The sequence below is a fragment of the Chroicocephalus ridibundus genome, chromosome 9 (assembly GCF_963924245.1).
Source record: "Chroicocephalus ridibundus chromosome 9, bChrRid1.1, whole genome shotgun sequence".
Taxonomy (NCBI): Eukaryota; Metazoa; Chordata; class Aves; order Charadriiformes; family Laridae; genus Chroicocephalus; species Chroicocephalus ridibundus.
The window spans coordinates 20,145,989-20,166,825 of NC_086292.1; the positions used below are offsets into that span (position 1 = coordinate 20,145,989).

Sequence of the window (20,837 nt, forward strand, 5' to 3'; positions counted from 1 at the left end):
CAGAAAGCAAGGGAAAATAAAAGCTAAAGTGGGTGGGAATAGCAGCCCACCTACATTCTGGCCTTTAATTCCCTACTCCAAGAAAGCTGACATTTAGACCTCAAACGACATGCATCTGCAGAAAGTAGGAGGCAATCAAAAGACTACTGCAGCTCAAGTTTTAATAATTCACCTTAATTAGAATGTAGTCATCCAAGCACTTTAAGGCAGGGAAGAATAAGGTACAGAAATTCTACGAGAGCTGAAGAAAGTCTTGATAAACTACCCCAATTAACCAATGCAAACAGAAGATGCTAGTCAATGATCTACCAGCAGAAAAAAAGTTGTCAGTATCTTTTAAATAGTCTTTAGCAGCAAGCTAGAACAATCCCAAGCGACTTGAAATGAGGAAAGTCTCCACTGTAAGATCATACAACTTGTGGTGAAGATCGAGATGCTGACAACTTGTTGCAATACCATTTGAGCTCCACTCTTCAGGGGGACATAGGATGGGTGAGTATAACGTCAGAATAAAGAAGGGGTGGATAAGTTTATTTGAGTATTAATATCAACATAACTGGAATAATGGTGCGTGTTTGTTGTATTTTGATTAGACCTAACACTTCATTAAAGTACAAATAAGTGTTGACCTCTCCATATAAGATTTGTATACTTTCTATTCAGGAAAACATTGAATGCAACACCTGCATCCATCTATCAACCACCTACATACAGTAATAGCCACAATTCCACCTTCAACTATTTTTAGAACCAGTGCCCTCACTAGTTCTGACAAATTTTAAAAGAACATTTACCTTATAATGTTTACAATAAACTCATTTGGACAAGCATTGTTATCTGCTTACACTTCTGCATAAGTACAGTTTCCTGCACTGTTTATAGTCTGAACTTTATAGCCTAAAAAAGAAACTATTTATCACCTCCAAATAAGGAGTATTAATGATGTTGACAAAAGAGGATGTTGATATCATCACTGTAGCTAGTCTTATTTAAACATCACCTTTTTCTTAACCTCCTCATGTCATATGTTGTATCTTCCTCAGAAGCAATGTTGTCTCCCTGGACCGTTCTTCAGCTTTTTTTGGTATGTTTGTTATGCTCGCTCTTAAACTTTTACACCCACCCTTTCATACTGCTTTCAGTTACCTATTTCAACCTTCTTCCTCCTCAACCAACAAAACACATTTAGATACTAAAATCCTGGCACTGACCCAAAACATGAACAAGTTAAAACTAAATTTTAGTTAATCCTATCAACGTTTTACTGATTTTTCATTATTACTAACATTTTAAAACTGAGCTACAGATGAGCCCTAAAAGTTGTTCATGGAGGGAGATATCACAGGTAGGACTGGACAGCCACCCAGGTTTTCATATTGTAATTACTGAAACAAGACCATACTAAAATAAGGTATTTAATATATTTTATATTACATCTATATTATTACATTACACATATAAAAATAAAAAACTGAATATTTTGTTCATGTTTTGTTCAATTGCAGTTTACACGCAAGTTTGTATTTTCTCTTGTCCTTTCTCACTCAAACTCCTGCAATGTAAAAAATACAGCTCAGCCATTAAAACCTTACTTCAATTTTAAAATCGTATCAAAATGATTGTTGAATTGTATTTTAAAAGTCTAATCATAAAAGAAGCAACAGAAGCTTGATCGAGAAGTTTTCCCTTGAGGTAAGTTGGATGGATAATGAATTCTGTGCTGGAACAATCCCAATAGTTACAGACTATTATGTACTAATTACTACCTTTACAGATCTACTGTACACATAATTAATTTCTTCAGAGCACCACTATCATTCTTGACTGGCAAAATACACAACCTAAATTACAAGAGCCAGAAATTAACATGATCCTTTAGGGAGAAGGCATTAACTTGCTTTGTAGTGTTTTGCAATTAGACTATCAATCAAACAGTGAAAAGTGATTTTGATAGCAGCAGGCCAGATACACCGAGCATTGTCACATTATTACAAAGTTATCTGAGGCTGAAAGCATATGATGTATCACCGCTTATCTACAGAGCCGTAACATTTTCATCCTTTACTTTTACCTGCTACAAGACACTTCATCATACAATTATATACGTATTTAACATGCACAAAATGAAACACCAACATAAGGAGGTTTTGAGATCATATTCCACAAAGCACAGCAGACATCACGCTGCTGCTGCCGATGGCTGCCTTTTCCCTTATACCGGTAGCCAAAAATATAATTTGATGTCAGTCAAGGGACGAAAGCAAAATTTAGGAAAAGAATGTTCTAGCTGCACAACATAATATGACCTGCTTAAATGATTTGAAAGATTTGACACTGAGTAGGTTTCTTGCCAAGAACATTAGCATCTTAAACACTTCATTCTAGTTGGAGATTTTTTTTTAAGACATGTACAGAAATACAAATACACACCCCCCCAACAAGCCATAGCCCGAGACATCAACAAGAAGGCATTCTTAGTTGACAACGCACCTCATTATTTCACTGTATTAACAGAAAATTAATTACTTAAGATCACATAATAGACTCACAAGGACAAGGTGCATTTATCTCATCGCTTGGATCTCCTCTCCTCAGTTCTTAAGAAATACTGCAGGGTTCATACTAAGTCATCCAGCTATGGAGGATTCCTGCTTTTATTTTACATTTCATTTATACTCCATAAACTGGAAAGGACTTTTTTTTTTCCAATTGAGAAAACATTTATGTGATCACACAAAGCTTAAAATTGATCACACAAGTTCTAAAAAGAAAAAACCTCACTACGTAAAGTTTATCCTCCTTTTTTAAAAAAACTTGCCTGAAGAGAGCGTTGTTTGCAGGTAAGATTTAACTCTTTTAAAAGTAAGAAGATAATGTTGAGCTAACAATACCTCAATAGAATTCCTTCCTCTTGCTATTTAAATATCAAAACACCAATCAATCCATGATAAGATTATTTTGCAAACCAAATACTACTGAGCCTGAAATTTTCAAGTCATGACAAAAACTGTAAAAGGATGATGCATGTTTTCACCAACAAAATCACTGCTTTCACTTCTAAGCAAAACATGATTCACAAAATAAGATCCTGGATGATACCAGATTCTCTCTTAGAATTAACCAGGTCAAAAGAAAACAAGTAACTGGTTGGAAACTCTTTACAAACATACTATCTTTACTCCTTGCTCTGTGCAGCTACACAAGGAAATATGCCCCTCTGTGTTCCATTGCCACCACAATGCAATAACTGTCCCCCATCTTAATACTACTCAATTCATTAACGACCACCACAGTTGCCCATTCATTGGAATATCATCTACTTGCCAACATGGTCTGTGAGACTATAATAATTGTTTCCATCTCTGCACCTGGAAGCACAATTCCAAGCTCAAAACACTCATCTAAGACCTTCAATCAATGAAAATTTGAAGCCCTGAAGTCCATTCATCGGAGGCCCTTAAAAGATATTCAAACCATCTCTATTTCTCTTGAAGAAAAATGGAGAAAGTAGTTCCAGGCTGTACTGAGACAGTGATAATTAGATCTCGGTTAACTTAGTTCAAACCCCAAGATCTCAAAATCCTATAAAGTTTGAAAGGGAATACTTTTTAATGTTTCCATTGCTCCCTGTGCAGCAGATGTTTTCATAACTGTGCACCATAATAACCCATAACTGAATTCATAGACCAAATACTGCAGTTTGACTGTTACTACTGATTTGAACTTAACTGAATACTTTTCACATAGAATCGTCTGGGTTGGAAGGGAACTTTAAGATCATGGAGTCCAAGCATCAAAAGACTACCACAGGCAGTCTCCCATCCAAGCAGTAACCAGGCCCGACCCCGCTTAGCTTCTGAGCTCAGACGAGGTTGGGTGTTCCCAGGGTGGTACAGCCATAATACTGATGCCCAACATATTCGTGTGGCACCAGTATTAAATATTTAACGTTACAGTAGCAAGTAAAGATTTAACCTTATGCATACTTTTTAAAAGAAAGTTTGGATCTAAGTATATTAGAAGTAAAATTATTTTTACCAGCCAGGGAACATTCCTTTTTGTTCCTGGTGCTCTGTGGTTGAACATTCTTATGTTTTACAAGCAGATAATTGATGAATGGAATAATTCCTTAGTTAATGAAAACTATGAAATTGTGCTTCAGAAGTGTCTTATTATTACTTTACCCCTCACCCCACCTTTTGGTGGCCGGTAAATACTCTTGCTTGAAAACAGGCAGTACTCAGATAGCAATGCAGCACATAGTTTAGTGACAACCAACATTAAGTTATTCTTGGGGGTACCAGTACCTTAAAACAATGCTACGTTGAATGAGAAAAAACCTCGAAGTTTCATTTTCACTGTGCCAGAGAATCATGAATAGAATTCAGAGGTTTAATCAAAGTTGAGTGCTGCAACCTACATGGAATTACGAATTTTTAAGTGTGTATACTATCATTTGTTTTAATTCAGTTACTATTCCCACTGGCATTCCAAAATGACATGAAATACAAGATAGTAAACACTAAGTCATCAAAATTGCTTTTGGCAATTGTCAGTTTTCTTCCACTCATCCGTTTATTTGTTTTACATGCTGACTGCACCCTCCAGAGAATATAAAATACACTTCTATTTGTCTTTCTATCATTCTCCTTTAAGATATTAGGAGACCACACCAAGAAATGGGACTACAGCAGAAGAGAAATTTGATCCTAGATTATGCCTGAAATAAGTATTTTGGGGATTAATGAGCTGCCTGTGGCTGTTAAGGCAAAAGGTAAGGAAGAATGGCAAATATCATTTAATATTTCCCTTTGCAGATAGCAGTTGCAGAAAAGAGCTGCTTGTGGAATGCAGTTATTTAAGCCTGTGCTGCAACTAAATGCTCTGAGACTCTTGCTTTGTAGTAGATTTTCAAGTTTTAAGAAAAACTTGAACTCAAAGACAGACAACACTGACTTTCTCTACTAGTCAGCCAAATCAGGTTTTAATGTCCTGGGTAATAAGTAGCTGCATTTTTAACAGTCTTCCCATCCTTTGTTACGGCATGTTATTTTCTACAGCCATTAACTGAGGACAACATAAGGAAGAACAGGAAAAATATCTGCAAGGCTATCACTACAGTAAGCTATTTGGAGAATTTCTGCTGTTCGTAGTTTTGGAACTGTGCAACTATGTCAACAAGAATTTCTTCTCACATGAAACCGACAGCTATGTCAAAATTTGAAGAGGGTTTTTTTTCAGCATTTTTAATGAAGAAGCTTTTCGGGAATTCAGAAACATTTCTTCAGATTTTTGATGAAAGAATTCAGCTCCAGGCAGAAGCTTTGTTGTTTTCATTAAGAAGGGTCTCATTCCATTGTAAGCGTTATCTGCTGCTAGAGGTTCTTTCCCTTAAAGGTTTTCCTGTCTCACTGTCACACGAAAACCAGTGATGAACTCCACATCATTCTACCCTCAGTGCAATGCTATGAGCCAAGAGTCTATCAAACTTCGGTACAGAAAGAAGTGCTCAATTACTGCAGATGATGCTTTTGTACTACTGCATGTAATATCTGAACATTTAGAGCAGAAAGTGGGAAGCACTGTAAAAGCAGAATACTAATGGCTCAGATTCAGTGACTACCGAAAAGAGCAAGAGCTCTGAGTGAAAGAACTGTATATTTACCTTATGAACAACACAGCTATGACTAACTCTTTGAAGGGGTTTCAAAAGACATTCAGAAATAACTCAAGGAATCTACTCAAGAAATAGTTCAGAAAAGTTATGGTCCTCTGAGAGACCTTCCTTAACCTGAGTTAACTTTTCAAACTCCATATTAGTATAAACCGCAGTTCTTATTCCTGAAATTCAGACAACGGTCAGGATACCACAAACTTCTACATGCAATACAACTTAATTTTGAAGTCATAGACATCAGAGCATTCTAGTGGTTTGAATTAAAATAGAAGACTCCCTGTGGTTAAAATACAAAGCATCACATGAATTGTTAATTCTCAAAGCCAAAAAGTTAAAATTTAAAAAAACAGCAGCACAAAACTGCTTACAGTCAGTACACATATTCACTTCAAAATCCCATGTGTGTGTTTGCTTATTCAGATTTGGCCTATGAACACTTGATAGATCTGACTCCATCCACCTTCAAGAACTGCGCATCCCTGAAGTATGTCGTATTCTAACTGGTTGATAAATGGACAAAAGATTTGTAGCTAGATAAGGAATGCATTCTTTCAGTATCTGCCGCTGCTTGGACTTCCCCATTAGTTCCCAAGTTATTGAACCGTACTTCAGCAGTACTTGCTTCTTTTCAATACCTGAAACAAATTACTGGTAAATGGCCACATATGAAACACTTATCAATTGACCATTAAGCACGGATAATAGCGAAAAGGCTTGAAGAGGCTGTGTGCAGCTTCAGAAGTACTCAAAGACCATCTGTAAGTCATGAAGAGCTGAGGATGGTATTAAAGTATCAAAATCATAACCGATACTCAGTTGTTAGTAGCTGCATTGCCAACTCAAGATAAAAATATTACTATCATATCTCCAACTGAAGGAATTAAGTGTTTGAGAAATTAATGATTTTTTTCATCTAAAACCAAGAGCAGGAGAGCTATTGACATGACATACTGAGCAGCCTCACTTACACTGGGCAGAAATCTCCAGCACGGTTTTTAGTCTTACTTTATTGTTCTCTCTAGTAGCCAAACCAACTCATTTCACACTGTGTTTGAACAAACATCAGTAGACTGTCTGACACTTTACCATGTTATTATGCAAACAGTTCAAAGAGCGTGCACTCACATTTAACCCTTTGACAACTAAGTTACATCCTTCACTAATGGCAGTTACAATGCAGTTTAACTGTATATAACTTTGCGGGGAGGATGCTTCTTAGATTACACAACACAAATTTAAATATTGATTAAAGGAGTATATGTAAAGGCTTTTTTTCTTAAGTGACAGCTGCGTATAGTATTAAAAAAAAAGTGAAAGCAAAGACTAACAACACAAACACAAGAACTCTGGAAAGAACGATGGTTTCAATCTACATATACCAGAATCATGACAGCAGGCAGAGTATAAAGTTGTAATTTTGTGATTCAACTGTATATTGCAATTGCTACATTCTAAGTCTGACTAGTACTTGTAGAGGATTTTGATTTAGCAGAGTGATACAAGCAAGTATGTTTTTGTTACACATCAAACCCTCCATGTGTGGAATATCTAAAAGAACCTGACAACTTACAGTTCCTGCAGCTAAGAATATTAATGCAGATGAGCATTATTTTAGGATTAGATTTAAAATTTAATTATAATTTAATTTGAAGAAAATTCACATCTGTCTGCAACATACCTTGCACTTTTAGAGAGGTATTATTATAAACTGTTCCTCCCCTCACGCTGTACAGTGAGGGAGGAGCAATTATTGTAATAGACTGCTACGCTTAGTAAAAACATACATTTTAAATCATCTTCCTGCTATAAACCCATTCTATGAATTCCATGGTATTGCACAAAGCATAAAAGACACTGTCATTGCAGTTTTAAACTTAATAAAAGTATAATACAAAGTAAAAGAGAAATGTACCTTTCATTTGTGTTCCAAAAGTAACCGCCAATTTTGCAAACAGTTCTGGGTTTTCAAATTTATCTTCTTCAGCTTTTACCCAAAAGCTGTTTTCTGCTATCTCTTGAGGCTCAATCTGAAACAAAAATGGCATTTCCAAAGTTATTAACTAGTATTTTCGATAATCAGGTTAAAGCCGATGCTACTAGACTTCTGTGATAATCGGACTGAATTAAGTTCAGCAATGTTCCAGGTATTACGTTGTCTTAAAGATGCTTCTTAAACAAAACACAATCAGATGAACTGTCCTCTATCTACACAATGATTTTTATTATATTTCCCCCATTCAACAAGTTGATAACATATTAGCATCTAGGTTTGAAAGTGTTCTAGCTTTCTCTTGATTACTTTCTAGACAGTTCCCAAATTCTTCACCACTGGTACGCATCCCTGCTACTCGAGAACTGTAGAAGGAATAGTCTTTCTTCCACTGCCACAGGAGGGAATATCTTATCTGCCCACAATACCTCAACGTGGACCCTTCAGTGACTCGATATTAAGTCTGTAGGAAGAATTATCTTTTTAAGTATCAGAAATAATGTTATACTTTTTTGTTTAATTGTTTACCTTTTTCAAATGTAAACACAGATTTCATTACAGTACCTTACATCAAACTGGCTAGATTAAGAGGAAGAAAGTACTCTGCAATATAGAAGCTGAAAGCCAATTTTACTCTCCATGTATAATTTAGAACAGCTATTTTCTTTTCAAAATACATTCCTCCTCCAGTTTTTAAAGTCTTATCAATTCTTGCTGACAAGTTTGCTTAAACACCAATTAATTTTCAAGGGCTGTTTAACATGATATGCAGGAACTTTATCAATACCACACTTGTAAACCTCACTGGGATTTCACTGCAACACGTTGGTCCTCCACCTTTTGCCATACGATCAATCCCTCAATGTGTAGCTGCTTTACCACCAGCTGCAGTAGGACATTTTTAAAAACTACTTCAAACCAACACTAATGGCGAAGACAGTTACAGCAAAAGGCACTAAATCAAACAATAAGAATTTTATTCCCCAAAATGATGTCTCCTTAAAAGCGGTGATCAAACAGACTTTCCTCTTTTTCAGTACTCCGGAGATCTTTGGCCCTCCTCCCAGAGCACTTAAGCAAAGTGTCCATCTCCAGTTACCTTCCACTGTCACACAGTGTTCAGATGTACACTTTATGAACTATTTCTACAAACACATGAACATAATTGATTACAATGAAACTGGATGCAATGACAAATATGTACTATAAACTACAAAGCTTATTTTTCTGTATGTTTACAGGATAGTAGTCAGTTACAGAACTAGTGCAACTGACTCTAGAATCAGGTGTTACTTAACAAGGACTACTGAGTGCAGAAAGGATAAGTTACACGTATGGCAGGAATTCTTCCTTAAGTGAGATGCCTAAATAAATGAAAATGGTTAAGATAGTTTCTCTCCTACAATTCATTTATCAGACAAAGCAGTGGGGAGCCAAAGATGAGCAGCAACTTCAAGAGAGAACAATATTGCCAATGGCACACAAATTTTCTTCTCCCCCTTAAGAAAATTGGCAAAATATCAATTTGTGGTGAAACCTGTATTCCATAAGGAAAAAAAAAGTCCAGACGGAAATACCCAAACAGATACAAGGGCTTAATATAAAAATTAGGAAGTAAAAGATCGTAAGGGAAACTAACTGCAATAATAGTCAAAAAACATTTTCTTAGAAGCCCAGGTGGAAATGCATTTCTAAAACATTAGAGCTCCATTTCAAAAGGAGGAAAAACAGTTTTAAAAAAAAAATTCAGAAAATTGTACGATAGAATCTTTGAAGAGAGTAATCTTCTCAACAGAACGATGACAACAACATTCAGTGGTAAAATATCTTCAACAGATAATAAACATTTCATAGGTGAGGAAGTAATTATTTTTCTATATATATAAAAGGGGTTTAAAGGTTACAAAATTGCATAATTCATATGATTCATATGAGTACATGAACTAAAGGGATTTTTATACGGCCAGATGAATTTCAAAGGAAAAAAAAAACAACCCCAAATCTCTGAATTCCAACACTGGGTAATGCCATATTCCTCAAAGTAATACATGAGCATCTTTTCCAGTATGAAAACTCCTACATTCTTGTTTCTTTTTAATAATACAACTAAGCTACTTAAAACAGTCCATTCTTTCTTCTAAAATATAGACTATATTGGTGTGGCTGGCAGGAGGTTAAAGGTATTTTGCACAGACCTTTTAAGAAAACAGCAGGACTATATGATTCCTTTTAAATTCAGAAGCATTAAAGTTAACATTTATTCACATCATCTCTTTCCTCAAAAGCCACTTTTTATCAATGGGAATAAAAACAAACATCATAATACCTTTGACCAGTTGATCCTCTTCATTGTGACTTCCAACTTATACTTTTTCTTCTCCTTCATCCCATGTGGTAACGCTGGTATCACCGGAAAGGGAGCAAAAGGAACACCTCCCAGAGGTGGTGGCATTGGAGGCCCACCAAAAGGCGGTGGTGGAGGAGGTGGTGCTGCTCCACCAGGTAGCGGAGGTGGTGGAGGTGGTCCTGCTCCACCAGGCAGAGGAGGAGGTGGCGGCGGTGCTGCTCCACCAGGCAGGGGAGGTGGTGGAGGGATTGCTCCACCAGGTAGCGGAGGAGGAGGAGGTGGTGCTGCTCCACCAGGCAGGGGAGGTGGTGGAGGGATTGCTCCACCAGGTAGCGGAGGAGGAGGAGGTATCGCTCCACCAGGCAGTGGAGGAGGAGGGGGAGGAGGAGGGATTGCTCCACCAGGCAGTGGAGGAGGAGGGGGAGGAGGAGGTATTGCTCCACCAGGTAGCGGAGGTGGTGGGGGAGGAGGAGGTATTGCTCCACCAGGTAGCGGAGGTGGTGGAGGTGGTGGCGCATTCTCACTCGGTAGGGTTGAAGGTAATGGTGCTGCTTCTGTCTGTTGACCTGTCAGGACTGGACCCTGAAATATAAAGGGAATTCTTTTCATCGGGGAGGAATTTTAATATGAAATTGAACCAACTAGGATGCCTTGTAGTCAACTGTACCTCAAAAAAGTGAGAAATGCAAGCATTCTCCTATTTAAATGAGAAGCAATAACAATAGATTATGCCACGTTCCATAAAACTGCCAAGTAAACTGAATAACCTAGCGTTTTTATAAAAACAAATTGTTTCCATTTTAAAGAAAATTTAATAGTAGCAGTAACATTTAAGTGAACAGGACAGCATTTTATTTCTTACCAATGCACAAAACATTTATCCCACTTAGGCTATCCTGGCAAGCTGGGGCACCAGAGATGGTAATAACCACGCTGCATTTTAACAACACTAATTTGCTGGTGGAAAATTTGCCACAGAAAATCACTGAAATGGCTATTGCAGTGCAAGAGGTTACGGGACCACAGTTGTTTGTTACTGTCCTGACATCTTGTTTGGAGGGAAAAGAATTTAAAAACCAAATCATGCTTTCTTTTAAATCTGTCTGCAGTTGTTTCTGCAGTGATAGGAAGAAAGAGCAATTGCAACGTCAATTCTAATAAGCTGCAAAAGGAACAATGAAGAGAAACGGCAATACGTTAAACCATCAGAGAGGCTTCTGTAGTGATAATGTGATCCTAGCCTAGTACGAATTCCTCACAGACTTTTGTCCTTCAAGACTATCTGTTAAAAAGCAGCATCGGAAGCTATGCACAAACCACCATACGAGCTCATAGTCTACTTCCTCTACTATTTTTTTATTACAAAATTATTATGTAATATAGGCTGTTCATTTAATCTAATTTTCATACTATTTCCCTACACGATTATTTATTGTTTCTAGTTTAAAGTCAGCAAATTTGTTAAAAAAAAAAAATCAAGCTGAGAAAAATCTGAGTGCACCTAAAAATACGTGCCACCATATATTTTATGGGGTGCATAACACTAGAGAAAAAAGGCACGGATACTAGAAAGTTAATGCGTAACACTTAATGGTACCATTATTGTGAATGAGCTGTAATGTCTGCATAACCTGAACTGTGTTAAAATCGATCTAACAGGATTAATAATTAGACTAAAAATAATTTTTTTTGCTTTGCATAAGGCACGTGTTTCCTTGTCCCATGAACTACTACACAAATTGTAATGCGACAACTGGTGGAGAACTCATTAAAACAGACTGTCAAATTGCAGTGTAACGTTGTCTTGTAGATATTTGTAACAAACAGTAAAATTGGTAAGAACGAAGTATGAACAGAAGTGTCTGTGTGTGAAAACAGAACAAGAAATGACAAGACACCACAGGTTACAACGACGACTTGTATCGATAGCAAAGAACACAACAACGACGAACAGCAATCCAGCTGTTAAATGCAGCGTAACGTGCTTACATTGAGATGAGGAGGCCTGTGCTCTGATAAGTCTATAGCACAGACAACTTGCCAGCAGAAGACCAGCATTCTGAAAGCAGGATGATGGCAACCAGGTTATAGAACATCACATGCTAGTCTTCCTCTTAGTATCCAAATAGGAAGTGAGATCATAGGCATTAAGAGATCCACGTTTAGGAAAGAAGGCAACAGGTAAACCTTGCCTAGCACTGAAGGAGTACAAAATAAGCCAGGCTGAGGCATAAAAATCAAACCATAGTATCTGTTAGTTCCTAAAGGGTATAAAAGACCTTTCTAAAACCCAGTTCATTGTCATTGAACAGGAGGAACCCAAGAGATGTTGCGAAGGCTCGACAGGCAGCGTTTCTTATCCTCTCTGCTTCACAAGTGTTCCTGGACAGACCACTTGGAGATACAGTTTTGGTGCTTGTGAGCAAAATTTATGAGGAAATGAATGCAAGAAAAATCACCTTTGCTAAAACTAAGCATCACCTTCCCTTTCCATAAGGTCTTGCATTTTTTGTTATATTTACCTATAAGACTACATAAAGCTAGTGGCTTCATTAATTTTAGAAGTGGCTACACTCTAATAGCCAGAGTTCAAAAAAAATATTGATGTTATCAGTTGCATGCACATGCTGAAAGGTATGCACAGCTGTTATGACTTCCACCTTTGCAATTTAAGTATAAATCCTTCCAAAACGAACACTTTCTCCAAAACATATAGAAGTAGCAATGTTAAAGCATAAACAAATACTTGGAAAAAAAGAAGGCAGGCTGGACTCAAACATTTCACAGCCTAAGGAATTTTTTTCCTCAATAAAGCAAATATCTGTGATAGGTGTTGAATATACTACTATTTGAAAAATGTTACCTCCATTAATGATCCTTAGTAGTTTATGCCGGCTTAAAAACAAATCAATACAACTATAACGTACATTTCAAACTCCACAGAGACACTATACTCCAGGGCAATTTCTTTTCAATTCTTTAAAAAAAAAAAATTCAACTCAACTGTAGAACTTAGTGTGATTTAGTTTTATTACCTGGGTTCGAAGCTGCTTGATTTCTGTTTCAAGTTCTTTGATTTTCTCTTCTCGTTTCTGAAGCTCCGCTTGTGCCTCTTGTCGAGCTGTGAACTCTTCATCAAACTGTAATGATTAACCAATATAGAAGTGTTTGTCCATTTATGTCCACACTAGATATTATATTTTCAGGAACTCTTTGAACAATATCACAACTAGTGCAATAGATGCACTTTTAGCTTAAAAAAAAAAGTATTTTTCCAGTATGTGTTGTTCTAGTACCATGTAATTTCTTCCATCAGTAAGTCAGTGATACAGAACCACTCAGATCCTGCTTAGTAAAGCTGTAAGTTCAATGAGTTTCCCCCCCTCAACAGAACCTTGCAGACTTCTCAAACTAAATTCAAGTATGTATCCCATACAGCAAGCTTAAATCTGAAGAGAGATGTGTGCAGCTTCAGCAGTACGATCCGTAAAGTAACGTAAGAAAGGAGGTAGCCAAATAAGTCGGTGATCCCTTTAGTCTTCATGTCTCCATATAAAACACAAGTCCAGTTTACAACATGGTTGTGAGAAATTTGCTGTGTATTTTCATCCTGCTGCAGTTTGCTAGGCTTCAGATATTATTAGCATCTTTAAAAGCTTCTGTTATTCATTCTTCCACAGGACAAAACAACTTATCACTAGGAAGAGCATGTGTTGACTGCCACTAACAAAGTACATTATGATAAATAACTCTGCCAAGGAAGCATCACAACAATTTGCTTTTTTAAACGCTTCCACATTTAACATCGACGAGAGAAAAGCTAATGACTTCATGCAACCCTTCATCTGAAATTTGTAATCATCACGTTCAAGAACGTGTACTGCCTTTTGGCCCGTAAAAAGGCTTCTTGGACCCCTCCAGCAAAAAATCTCAATATTGAATGCTTTTTAATACACAACAACATGGTTATGAATTTCAGTATATTGCAGCTAATATAGTACATTAAGCATTTCATATGTTGGATATGATGAGCTGAAATTAACAAAGTACCATTAACATAATCTAGGAAACAGGAATTTAAGTAACTTGAGAAAATATGTTGTATGAAAATATTTTCAGCACAAACACCAATAGCGATAAAGCAGAACGATAAGCATCAGTTTCTTTAGAAACATGCCCAAAAATTTTCTTACAAGAAATATACTGAGCTGCAATTCTTCATACAGAAATCACTTTAAATGTCTAACCCCTCCTGTATCTAGTAATAAAAGAGAACTGCCCATGACCAAAATAGGACTTAGTTTCCAAGTTCCTAATAAAAGAGAACTGGATCAGAAGAATAAAACTGGTTGCAAAACAGGTTCCCAAATGTGAATAAAAAGGAAGTAAATTACTCATCCTCATAACATAATAAGTTATTCGTGGACATTACAAGGAAATAAAGCAGTATTTTAACATTAGCATCTCTTGTGCCTAAGGAGTTGATGCTTTTTCAAACACTGAGTGACACTGCTTTTCAATAAGTTTCTTCAGGTTCTAAACCAAAGCTAGGTGAAGAGTTACAACATTTCCCCCCGCTATTTTGTTTTTTTTGTTGTTTTGGGCTTTGGGGTTGTTTTTTTTTTTAAGTATATACTAGCACTTTAGGTATTTAACTACGACTAAGTATTTCAGGACAAAATAGCAACCAGTGGAATTTTTCCCATCAGTTTTCTACAGCAGAGGATACAACTGAAGATACGTCCAGCTAACACTACTCATCGGCTTTTGAATTCAGAGCAAGCTGAATCTGAGCCACGCACACACACAAAAAAACCCCCAAACCCACCCAGATATTAAACGTGAAAGAACATCCTCCCTGCAAGATACACTATTTCCCCCTTTCCACTAGGTTTCTACCGTGAAACAAGCCTACCGTGTTTCTGTCAGGCTTCTGTTCCTTAAAAAGGAACCTTAAAAATACCTTAAAAAGAGTGATGATTAGGGCTTACCTTTCTGGAAAATTCTGCTGCTTTCTTTTCACTCTCTTCTACTTTTGCTTTGTCCACACATGAATCTAGAATTTAAATAATACACCACACAGAAGTCAGGTAAAACATATCACAGCTTTGATGTGCCTTCCAACCATAATTACCCTATGAGCCCATGACACAAAGCAACTGACAAAAACCACAATGAACTACTAGGTTGATCTGACCAAACATTTGGTGGATTATTTTGATGAGCAAAATCTGTAAATTTAAAGAAGCCGTGAGGAGACGTGACCACGAAAGTTGAAAATGAATCGTCATAGTTCTGTCTCTGACAGATCTGAGTTTGCACGCCCTTCTCTTTTATATAAATCTACAACTAAATAAGAAAAGAGGATTTTTCCATTAATATGAAGTAATAATTACTTCTGAGCTTTCAAATCAGAAAGCTGCCTTTCCGGACTAGGAATCCGAAACCAAGCATTTCTTTATTTCAGTAAAATTATTTTGTAGATAAGGAGACTTTGGACAGACTGGGAATCCTCACTCAAAGGTATAACACACTTCTAATGAATTCTCATGCAGTGTAAAACTCTAAAGGTTTTGTAAGTGAGGTAACACAAGTAACTGTATTTTACAGGTAGGAATTGGCATGGAGAGACAAACCAGTTATTCCTAAAACTAGCAGGTCAGTGGAAACGGAAGGCAAGGTGAGGTAAGATCTTAATGTAAGATCAAGTGGATCATGTTCCTAGACTCATAAATGAATAGAAAATACACACTTCTTAGACATGTAGGATATCTTTTAGAAAGCAATTTCCACCCCCTAAAGTCAACATCCTTTCTCTGATCCTTTTGACACATCACCAAAAAAAAAACCCCCAAACATTTTCCCAAGTGAATGTGTTGTCCAAGAGCAATTACTTCCTCCTATGAAATATTTACTCCACAGATGCCCTTGTATTTCAAGAACACAGTCTATCCCTCCAATCTTAAGAACATAAAACAACGCTTCTAAATGCTGATAACTGACATTTCAATGATACAGTATTTATTCAGTTGCTTCTTTCTCACATGACATGAGCATCCAGCATCCACAGTCCCTCAATGCTTTAACTGATTAGTTTACTTGAAACTAACCTCAAATACTTGGAAAATATTAAAGAAAATATTCTTAGAATGAACAATGTAACAATTATAAATCCACTAACAATTACTGTTCACGTAATTTTGATATTTTTAACAGATCTGAAGTTCATAGAATTTATGAACAAGTAATTTTTCGTTATTAAGACTATTGTATTCAGATATAAGTCAAGACTAATTTGGAGAAGTAAACTTCATCAGTGTCATTTTATCAAATGCTGCAGAGCTTGGTCTGGCCTTCTCCACAACAGCTTATATGCATGTTTCCAGAAAAATGAAAAAATTCACAGTCGTTTTAAGTTTAGACTGAAACACATAAAGAAAAAAAAGTGCACTTCAGTAAAATAAGATAAAATTGCTTATAGTATACAAACCAACAAGATGAGTAAAATCCACGTCCATTCTTCCTCTACATTTGAAATCCGGGTCCATGCCACTACAGTGCAATACAATCTGTGATACGCATTCTTCTATTATCTTGTAATACTGAGGTCTAGCAAAGAACACATTTTACAAGATAATAAGAATATGGACAATAATTTATTTATGCAACTTGGAGGGGGAAAAAGGGGAAACTTTAACTCCCAATATATGAATTCCACAATTGCCAGTAAAAGGATCAAGTTGAGAGTCTTATTTGTACTCCAGTTAATGAAGCACTGTTGTCAGTTTCTCAGAAGGATATCCCAAGTTCGGGACTCCACAAAATACTGTGCGCTTTTCATTTATCCTTTGCCAGACAATGATGAATAAAACCAACAATGTCCTTAGTATTTTCAATATATGCTGCAAGAATTATTTAGCATATTCCCAACACAGTGAATTCCATGACTGGCAACAGTACCAGTATTGAATGAGTTATAAAATTAGTTAATTACACTGAAAAGACAAGATAGAAGGTACTGTGGAAGTTTTTTTCATTAGTAATGAAACTAACTTTCAAGTTCTTTGAAGTCATGAAGCTATCAAACTTGAATAAAGAGTGCTCAACGAGTTAACACATTTTGGGATGAAAGTGTTAGAATAAGGTTCAAGTCTTTGAAATAAGCATTATTGTATTTATCAATCTCAATTAACATTGAGCAGAAAGACAAATAAAAGATCAGTTAAAGAACAACTATTCATGCACAATTATGAGCTACTCAGTTTACCAGGGTCATGATTTCTATTCTTTCCCCTACACGCTCCAAAAATCAAACCTGAGAGTTGACGCTTACCGGACATAGTAATCATTTCTGATGAGAAGGAAATGTTGGAGAATTGACAAGAAATAATTTTCAGAAGAAGTATCTTTCAACATATTGTACAGCAGATGAAATACTTCATTCACATCAGTTCAAACATTGTTAAGGAAATAGAGAAGTCTTAAAAAAACCCAAAAATTAAAACAAAGGACAAAACCCCCACCCCACTACAAAACAAAACACGCACCCCACCTCAAACCCAGTTCCCCAGCTGTTCTTCATGTTGTTGACGCAAAACCTTTCAACACTCCACACTACTATCGTTGTTAGTAAATACACTTTTTCCAGTAAGATTATCCACAGAAACTGTCCCCTGTTCAACAATTAAGACGTACTTCATTACTACTCAGCAAGATCATACTACATACTTATTACCATAGAAACTGGTAAACATGTTTCACACAAAGCTTTCATTTTCACTCTGAAGTGAGCTGGGCTATTGGCAAATACACACTAGACAATCATTTTTATTTCTTAAAGAACCAAATCACCTGTAATTCCCCAATCTGTAATGCAAGAACACCGCTTGTTAGTGATTTTATAATCCTCTCTTTCATTGCATCTACCTTCCCCTGCTTAAGTACCAGCTACTACTCTTTCAAAAGCTGCAAGCAACCATTCTGAATTTAAGTAACTTGAAATTTACTGCTTCTTCACATCTAGAGAAGGCATACATCTTCAGTGCTTCAGAACCCACTGGAAGTTTTGTTTCATCTTAGTCATCAAAACTCGTTTTTCTTCAAACTTATAATCTTCCATGGGTGTAACTTTATATCTTCATGTATTACAAGCCAGAGTTTAGCTCAGTAAATATTATTTATGAAAAATAAATTCAGTTCTCAATGACTTACATTGACGTGCAAATTTAAGTACTAATTTTCTAAGTTTTTAAACAAAAAACAAGTGGAAAAAAATCTGCTTGAGAAAGTCCCTGGGAAGATACACAACAGTGACAAATAAGCTGCACGTAGAGTGTTCTAACTTATGTTTAATAAAGTTATGAAACGATGCAACAAGTTGTAACACCATTTCTCTAAAGGATATTCCATTTCAGCTTTGATATCATTGAGACGATGTGACAGTTCAATTAAGTCTTCTTCTTTGTTCTCATCAAACACTCTCAGTTGAATATCAAGCTCTTCATTTTCCTTATCTTTCAAGCCCTATTTTTCAAGGCATAGTATATCTTAATTTTCCCTTTTTTAAAGCAAGAATTCCCCCCTTCAAAGATTATATCATGACAAAATGTAAGACATTAACCTTTGGAACAGGACTAAGCTGTAACTCAGTGCCTGTGTTTTTTTATTATAATTGCACAGATGAGAAAAATTAAGGCAAAACGCCAGCAAATGTAGCAGGTATGGGCTGCAGAACAAACACGAAGCCTTGTAATCAAGCTGAGTTCTCTTAATGGGACATAGTCAGCAGTTTACGCTTGTTAATGTCAGAGTTTCTTTTTTAAAAAAAGCATAAGGATATTTCAAAATATTAATGAAAGTGAACATAAGAAACGTAAAGAAGCATAAAGAAGATACGCTTACAACTTCTGTTATTAACTTAATCTAGATCATAGCATAAAAACATCCATAGCACATTAAGTAATACTTAGAAGAGAAGTAAAAAAAAACAAAATAAAAATTAGTACTCGGAGCAGAGAAAAATTTGTTTTTCTTGCAAGAAATACAAGTAATTTCTCTAATACAGGTAAGAGCAATGTTTAGCTTCGTACTAGGCAAATCACAAAAAAGGAAATGAGTTCAAAAGCTGTTAGTGTGAACGCACTCCATGCTTTAAATGAAACGATACAAAACCTAAATACATGCCCTAAGAAAAACTAACATACACACACCAGTAAGAGCTTCAAAGCTTAATGTCCGAAGAACTGAAGGTTTTTAGTTCTGGCAGATGTTTATGATTCAAAACTTCATATCTTAAAATTATAGCAGTATAAATTCTGTTTCAGACAAATAGAAGCAGGTATCATGTTTTGTGAGAAACTGCCAAGTAACTTAATCAGACGTACTCTTGATGTAGGAGTCAGAATGGTTTCTTGGTTAAGAGCTATAAGTCTACCTCTAAGTCACAAATACTTATACACAACTACCCATAAAGGCATACTTCTGTGCAGCAGCATGAAGATATGCAGTCTTAAAGAGAATGAAGGAGCCGATTTGATTTTTCCTTGAAAACTCCAAATGCATTTTCAGAAGGCAGATTAAAGAAAAAATAGATTTCACAGGAAACAACAGGAACAGCAGATACAAAGAAAGTCAATCCAAGATTGGTTACACAGCCAGATTCAAGTTCCTGCATGTGCTTTGAGCTCTTTATGCTAAATTTGACTACGCTAATTTAATTTCTAATATATTGACTTGTTTCAGCTACCATTCTGGTTTACATAGCTAATGAGAGCCTAAATTTGCAACTGCGCAGAATAAAAGCAGATTTGGATTGATAGACCTTCCCAGGTCTGACCTTCCCACCCCCAGTCTTTCACATCTGCTACTCTCAGTAAAACAACTTGTTTATCTTCAACATTCACAGACAGTTGACTGCGATCAATTCCTATACACAAATGACTTACAGGCAGTATTTTCTTCAGGCCACAACGTAAGAACTCATTTCTCAAGTGTATCCTGAAATCAAGATCATCTGGAGACGTAACAAGGGCATTGATGAGCTGCATACATGCTACCTGTTATCAGAAATACAGGCAAAAACTTTTAGTATGTATAGAATGAAAATAAATATTGTCTTTGACTATTTCAGTTTAATTATAAAACCATAAAACCAAATGTCAAGAGATGAATATTATTTATTATGCAGCACGCATGCAACACTGGCTAATTTAAGCAACACCAGATACTGCTCAGTTTTCATATTGTGAGTGCTTCTGCTATGTTAAAATTGTATCACATAGGGGATCATACTTTATTTCAGAAAGTTCTTCCCACACTACAGTTCCACACTGCAACTCCTCCTTTCTCCACAGTATTCACCAATTTGAAAACAACCTGTTTTTACAGTAATTGAAAATTTAAAAAAGAAAAAACAAACAACAAAACCACCCCAAAAACATCCATGCACAAAGTAATTAACACCACCAGGTGTCTTTTCTACTCCTGCACAGCACTTCAGCAAAATACCTGAGGTCTTAGAATACTGGCTAATGCTTTAATTGAACAGCTGTGCACTTTAATTGATTTACTTTAAAACAGGTAGACAATAGCATAATGCCAAAAGTGCTGATACATGTTAAAAGACTGAAATAGGACTCCAGGGAAATATCAAAAGACATTAACTGCAAATAGAAGTAGCATTAGAGTAGGAAAAAAAATAAAATAAAAATCAGTAGCTGCAGAGAAAGAAAGTCAGATAAAAGCACTCTTCCTGTTTTAATTACATTCACTATTTAGTTTTAATGGAACACCTTATGGAGTCTTAAATTTCTATTAAAACACTC

At 36.1% G+C, this 20,837-nt stretch overlaps 1 protein-coding gene across 3 annotated transcripts in view; it reads right to left on the bottom strand.

The window, feature by feature from the left end:
- Positions 1-20,837, bottom strand: part of DIAPH2 (diaphanous related formin 2) — a 230,455-nt gene that overhangs the window by 173,207 nt on the left and 36,411 nt on the right. For all 3 annotated transcript variants that reach the window (XM_063345690.1, XM_063345689.1, XM_063345688.1), the window contains 8 exons: positions 19,959-20,069; positions 18,419-18,537; positions 17,348-17,464; positions 16,505-16,623; positions 15,006-15,070; positions 13,050-13,154; positions 9,994-10,596; positions 7,590-7,704 (listed from right to left, as the gene is read on the bottom strand). In XM_063345690.1, the coding sequence (XP_063201760.1) occupies positions 7,590-7,704; positions 9,994-10,596; positions 13,050-13,154; positions 15,006-15,070; positions 16,505-16,623; positions 17,348-17,464; positions 18,419-18,537; positions 19,959-20,069 (1,354 nt within the window). The remainder of the gene's footprint in view (positions 1-7,589; positions 7,705-9,993; positions 10,597-13,049; positions 13,155-15,005; positions 15,071-16,504; positions 16,624-17,347; positions 17,465-18,418; positions 18,538-19,958; positions 20,070-20,837) is intronic.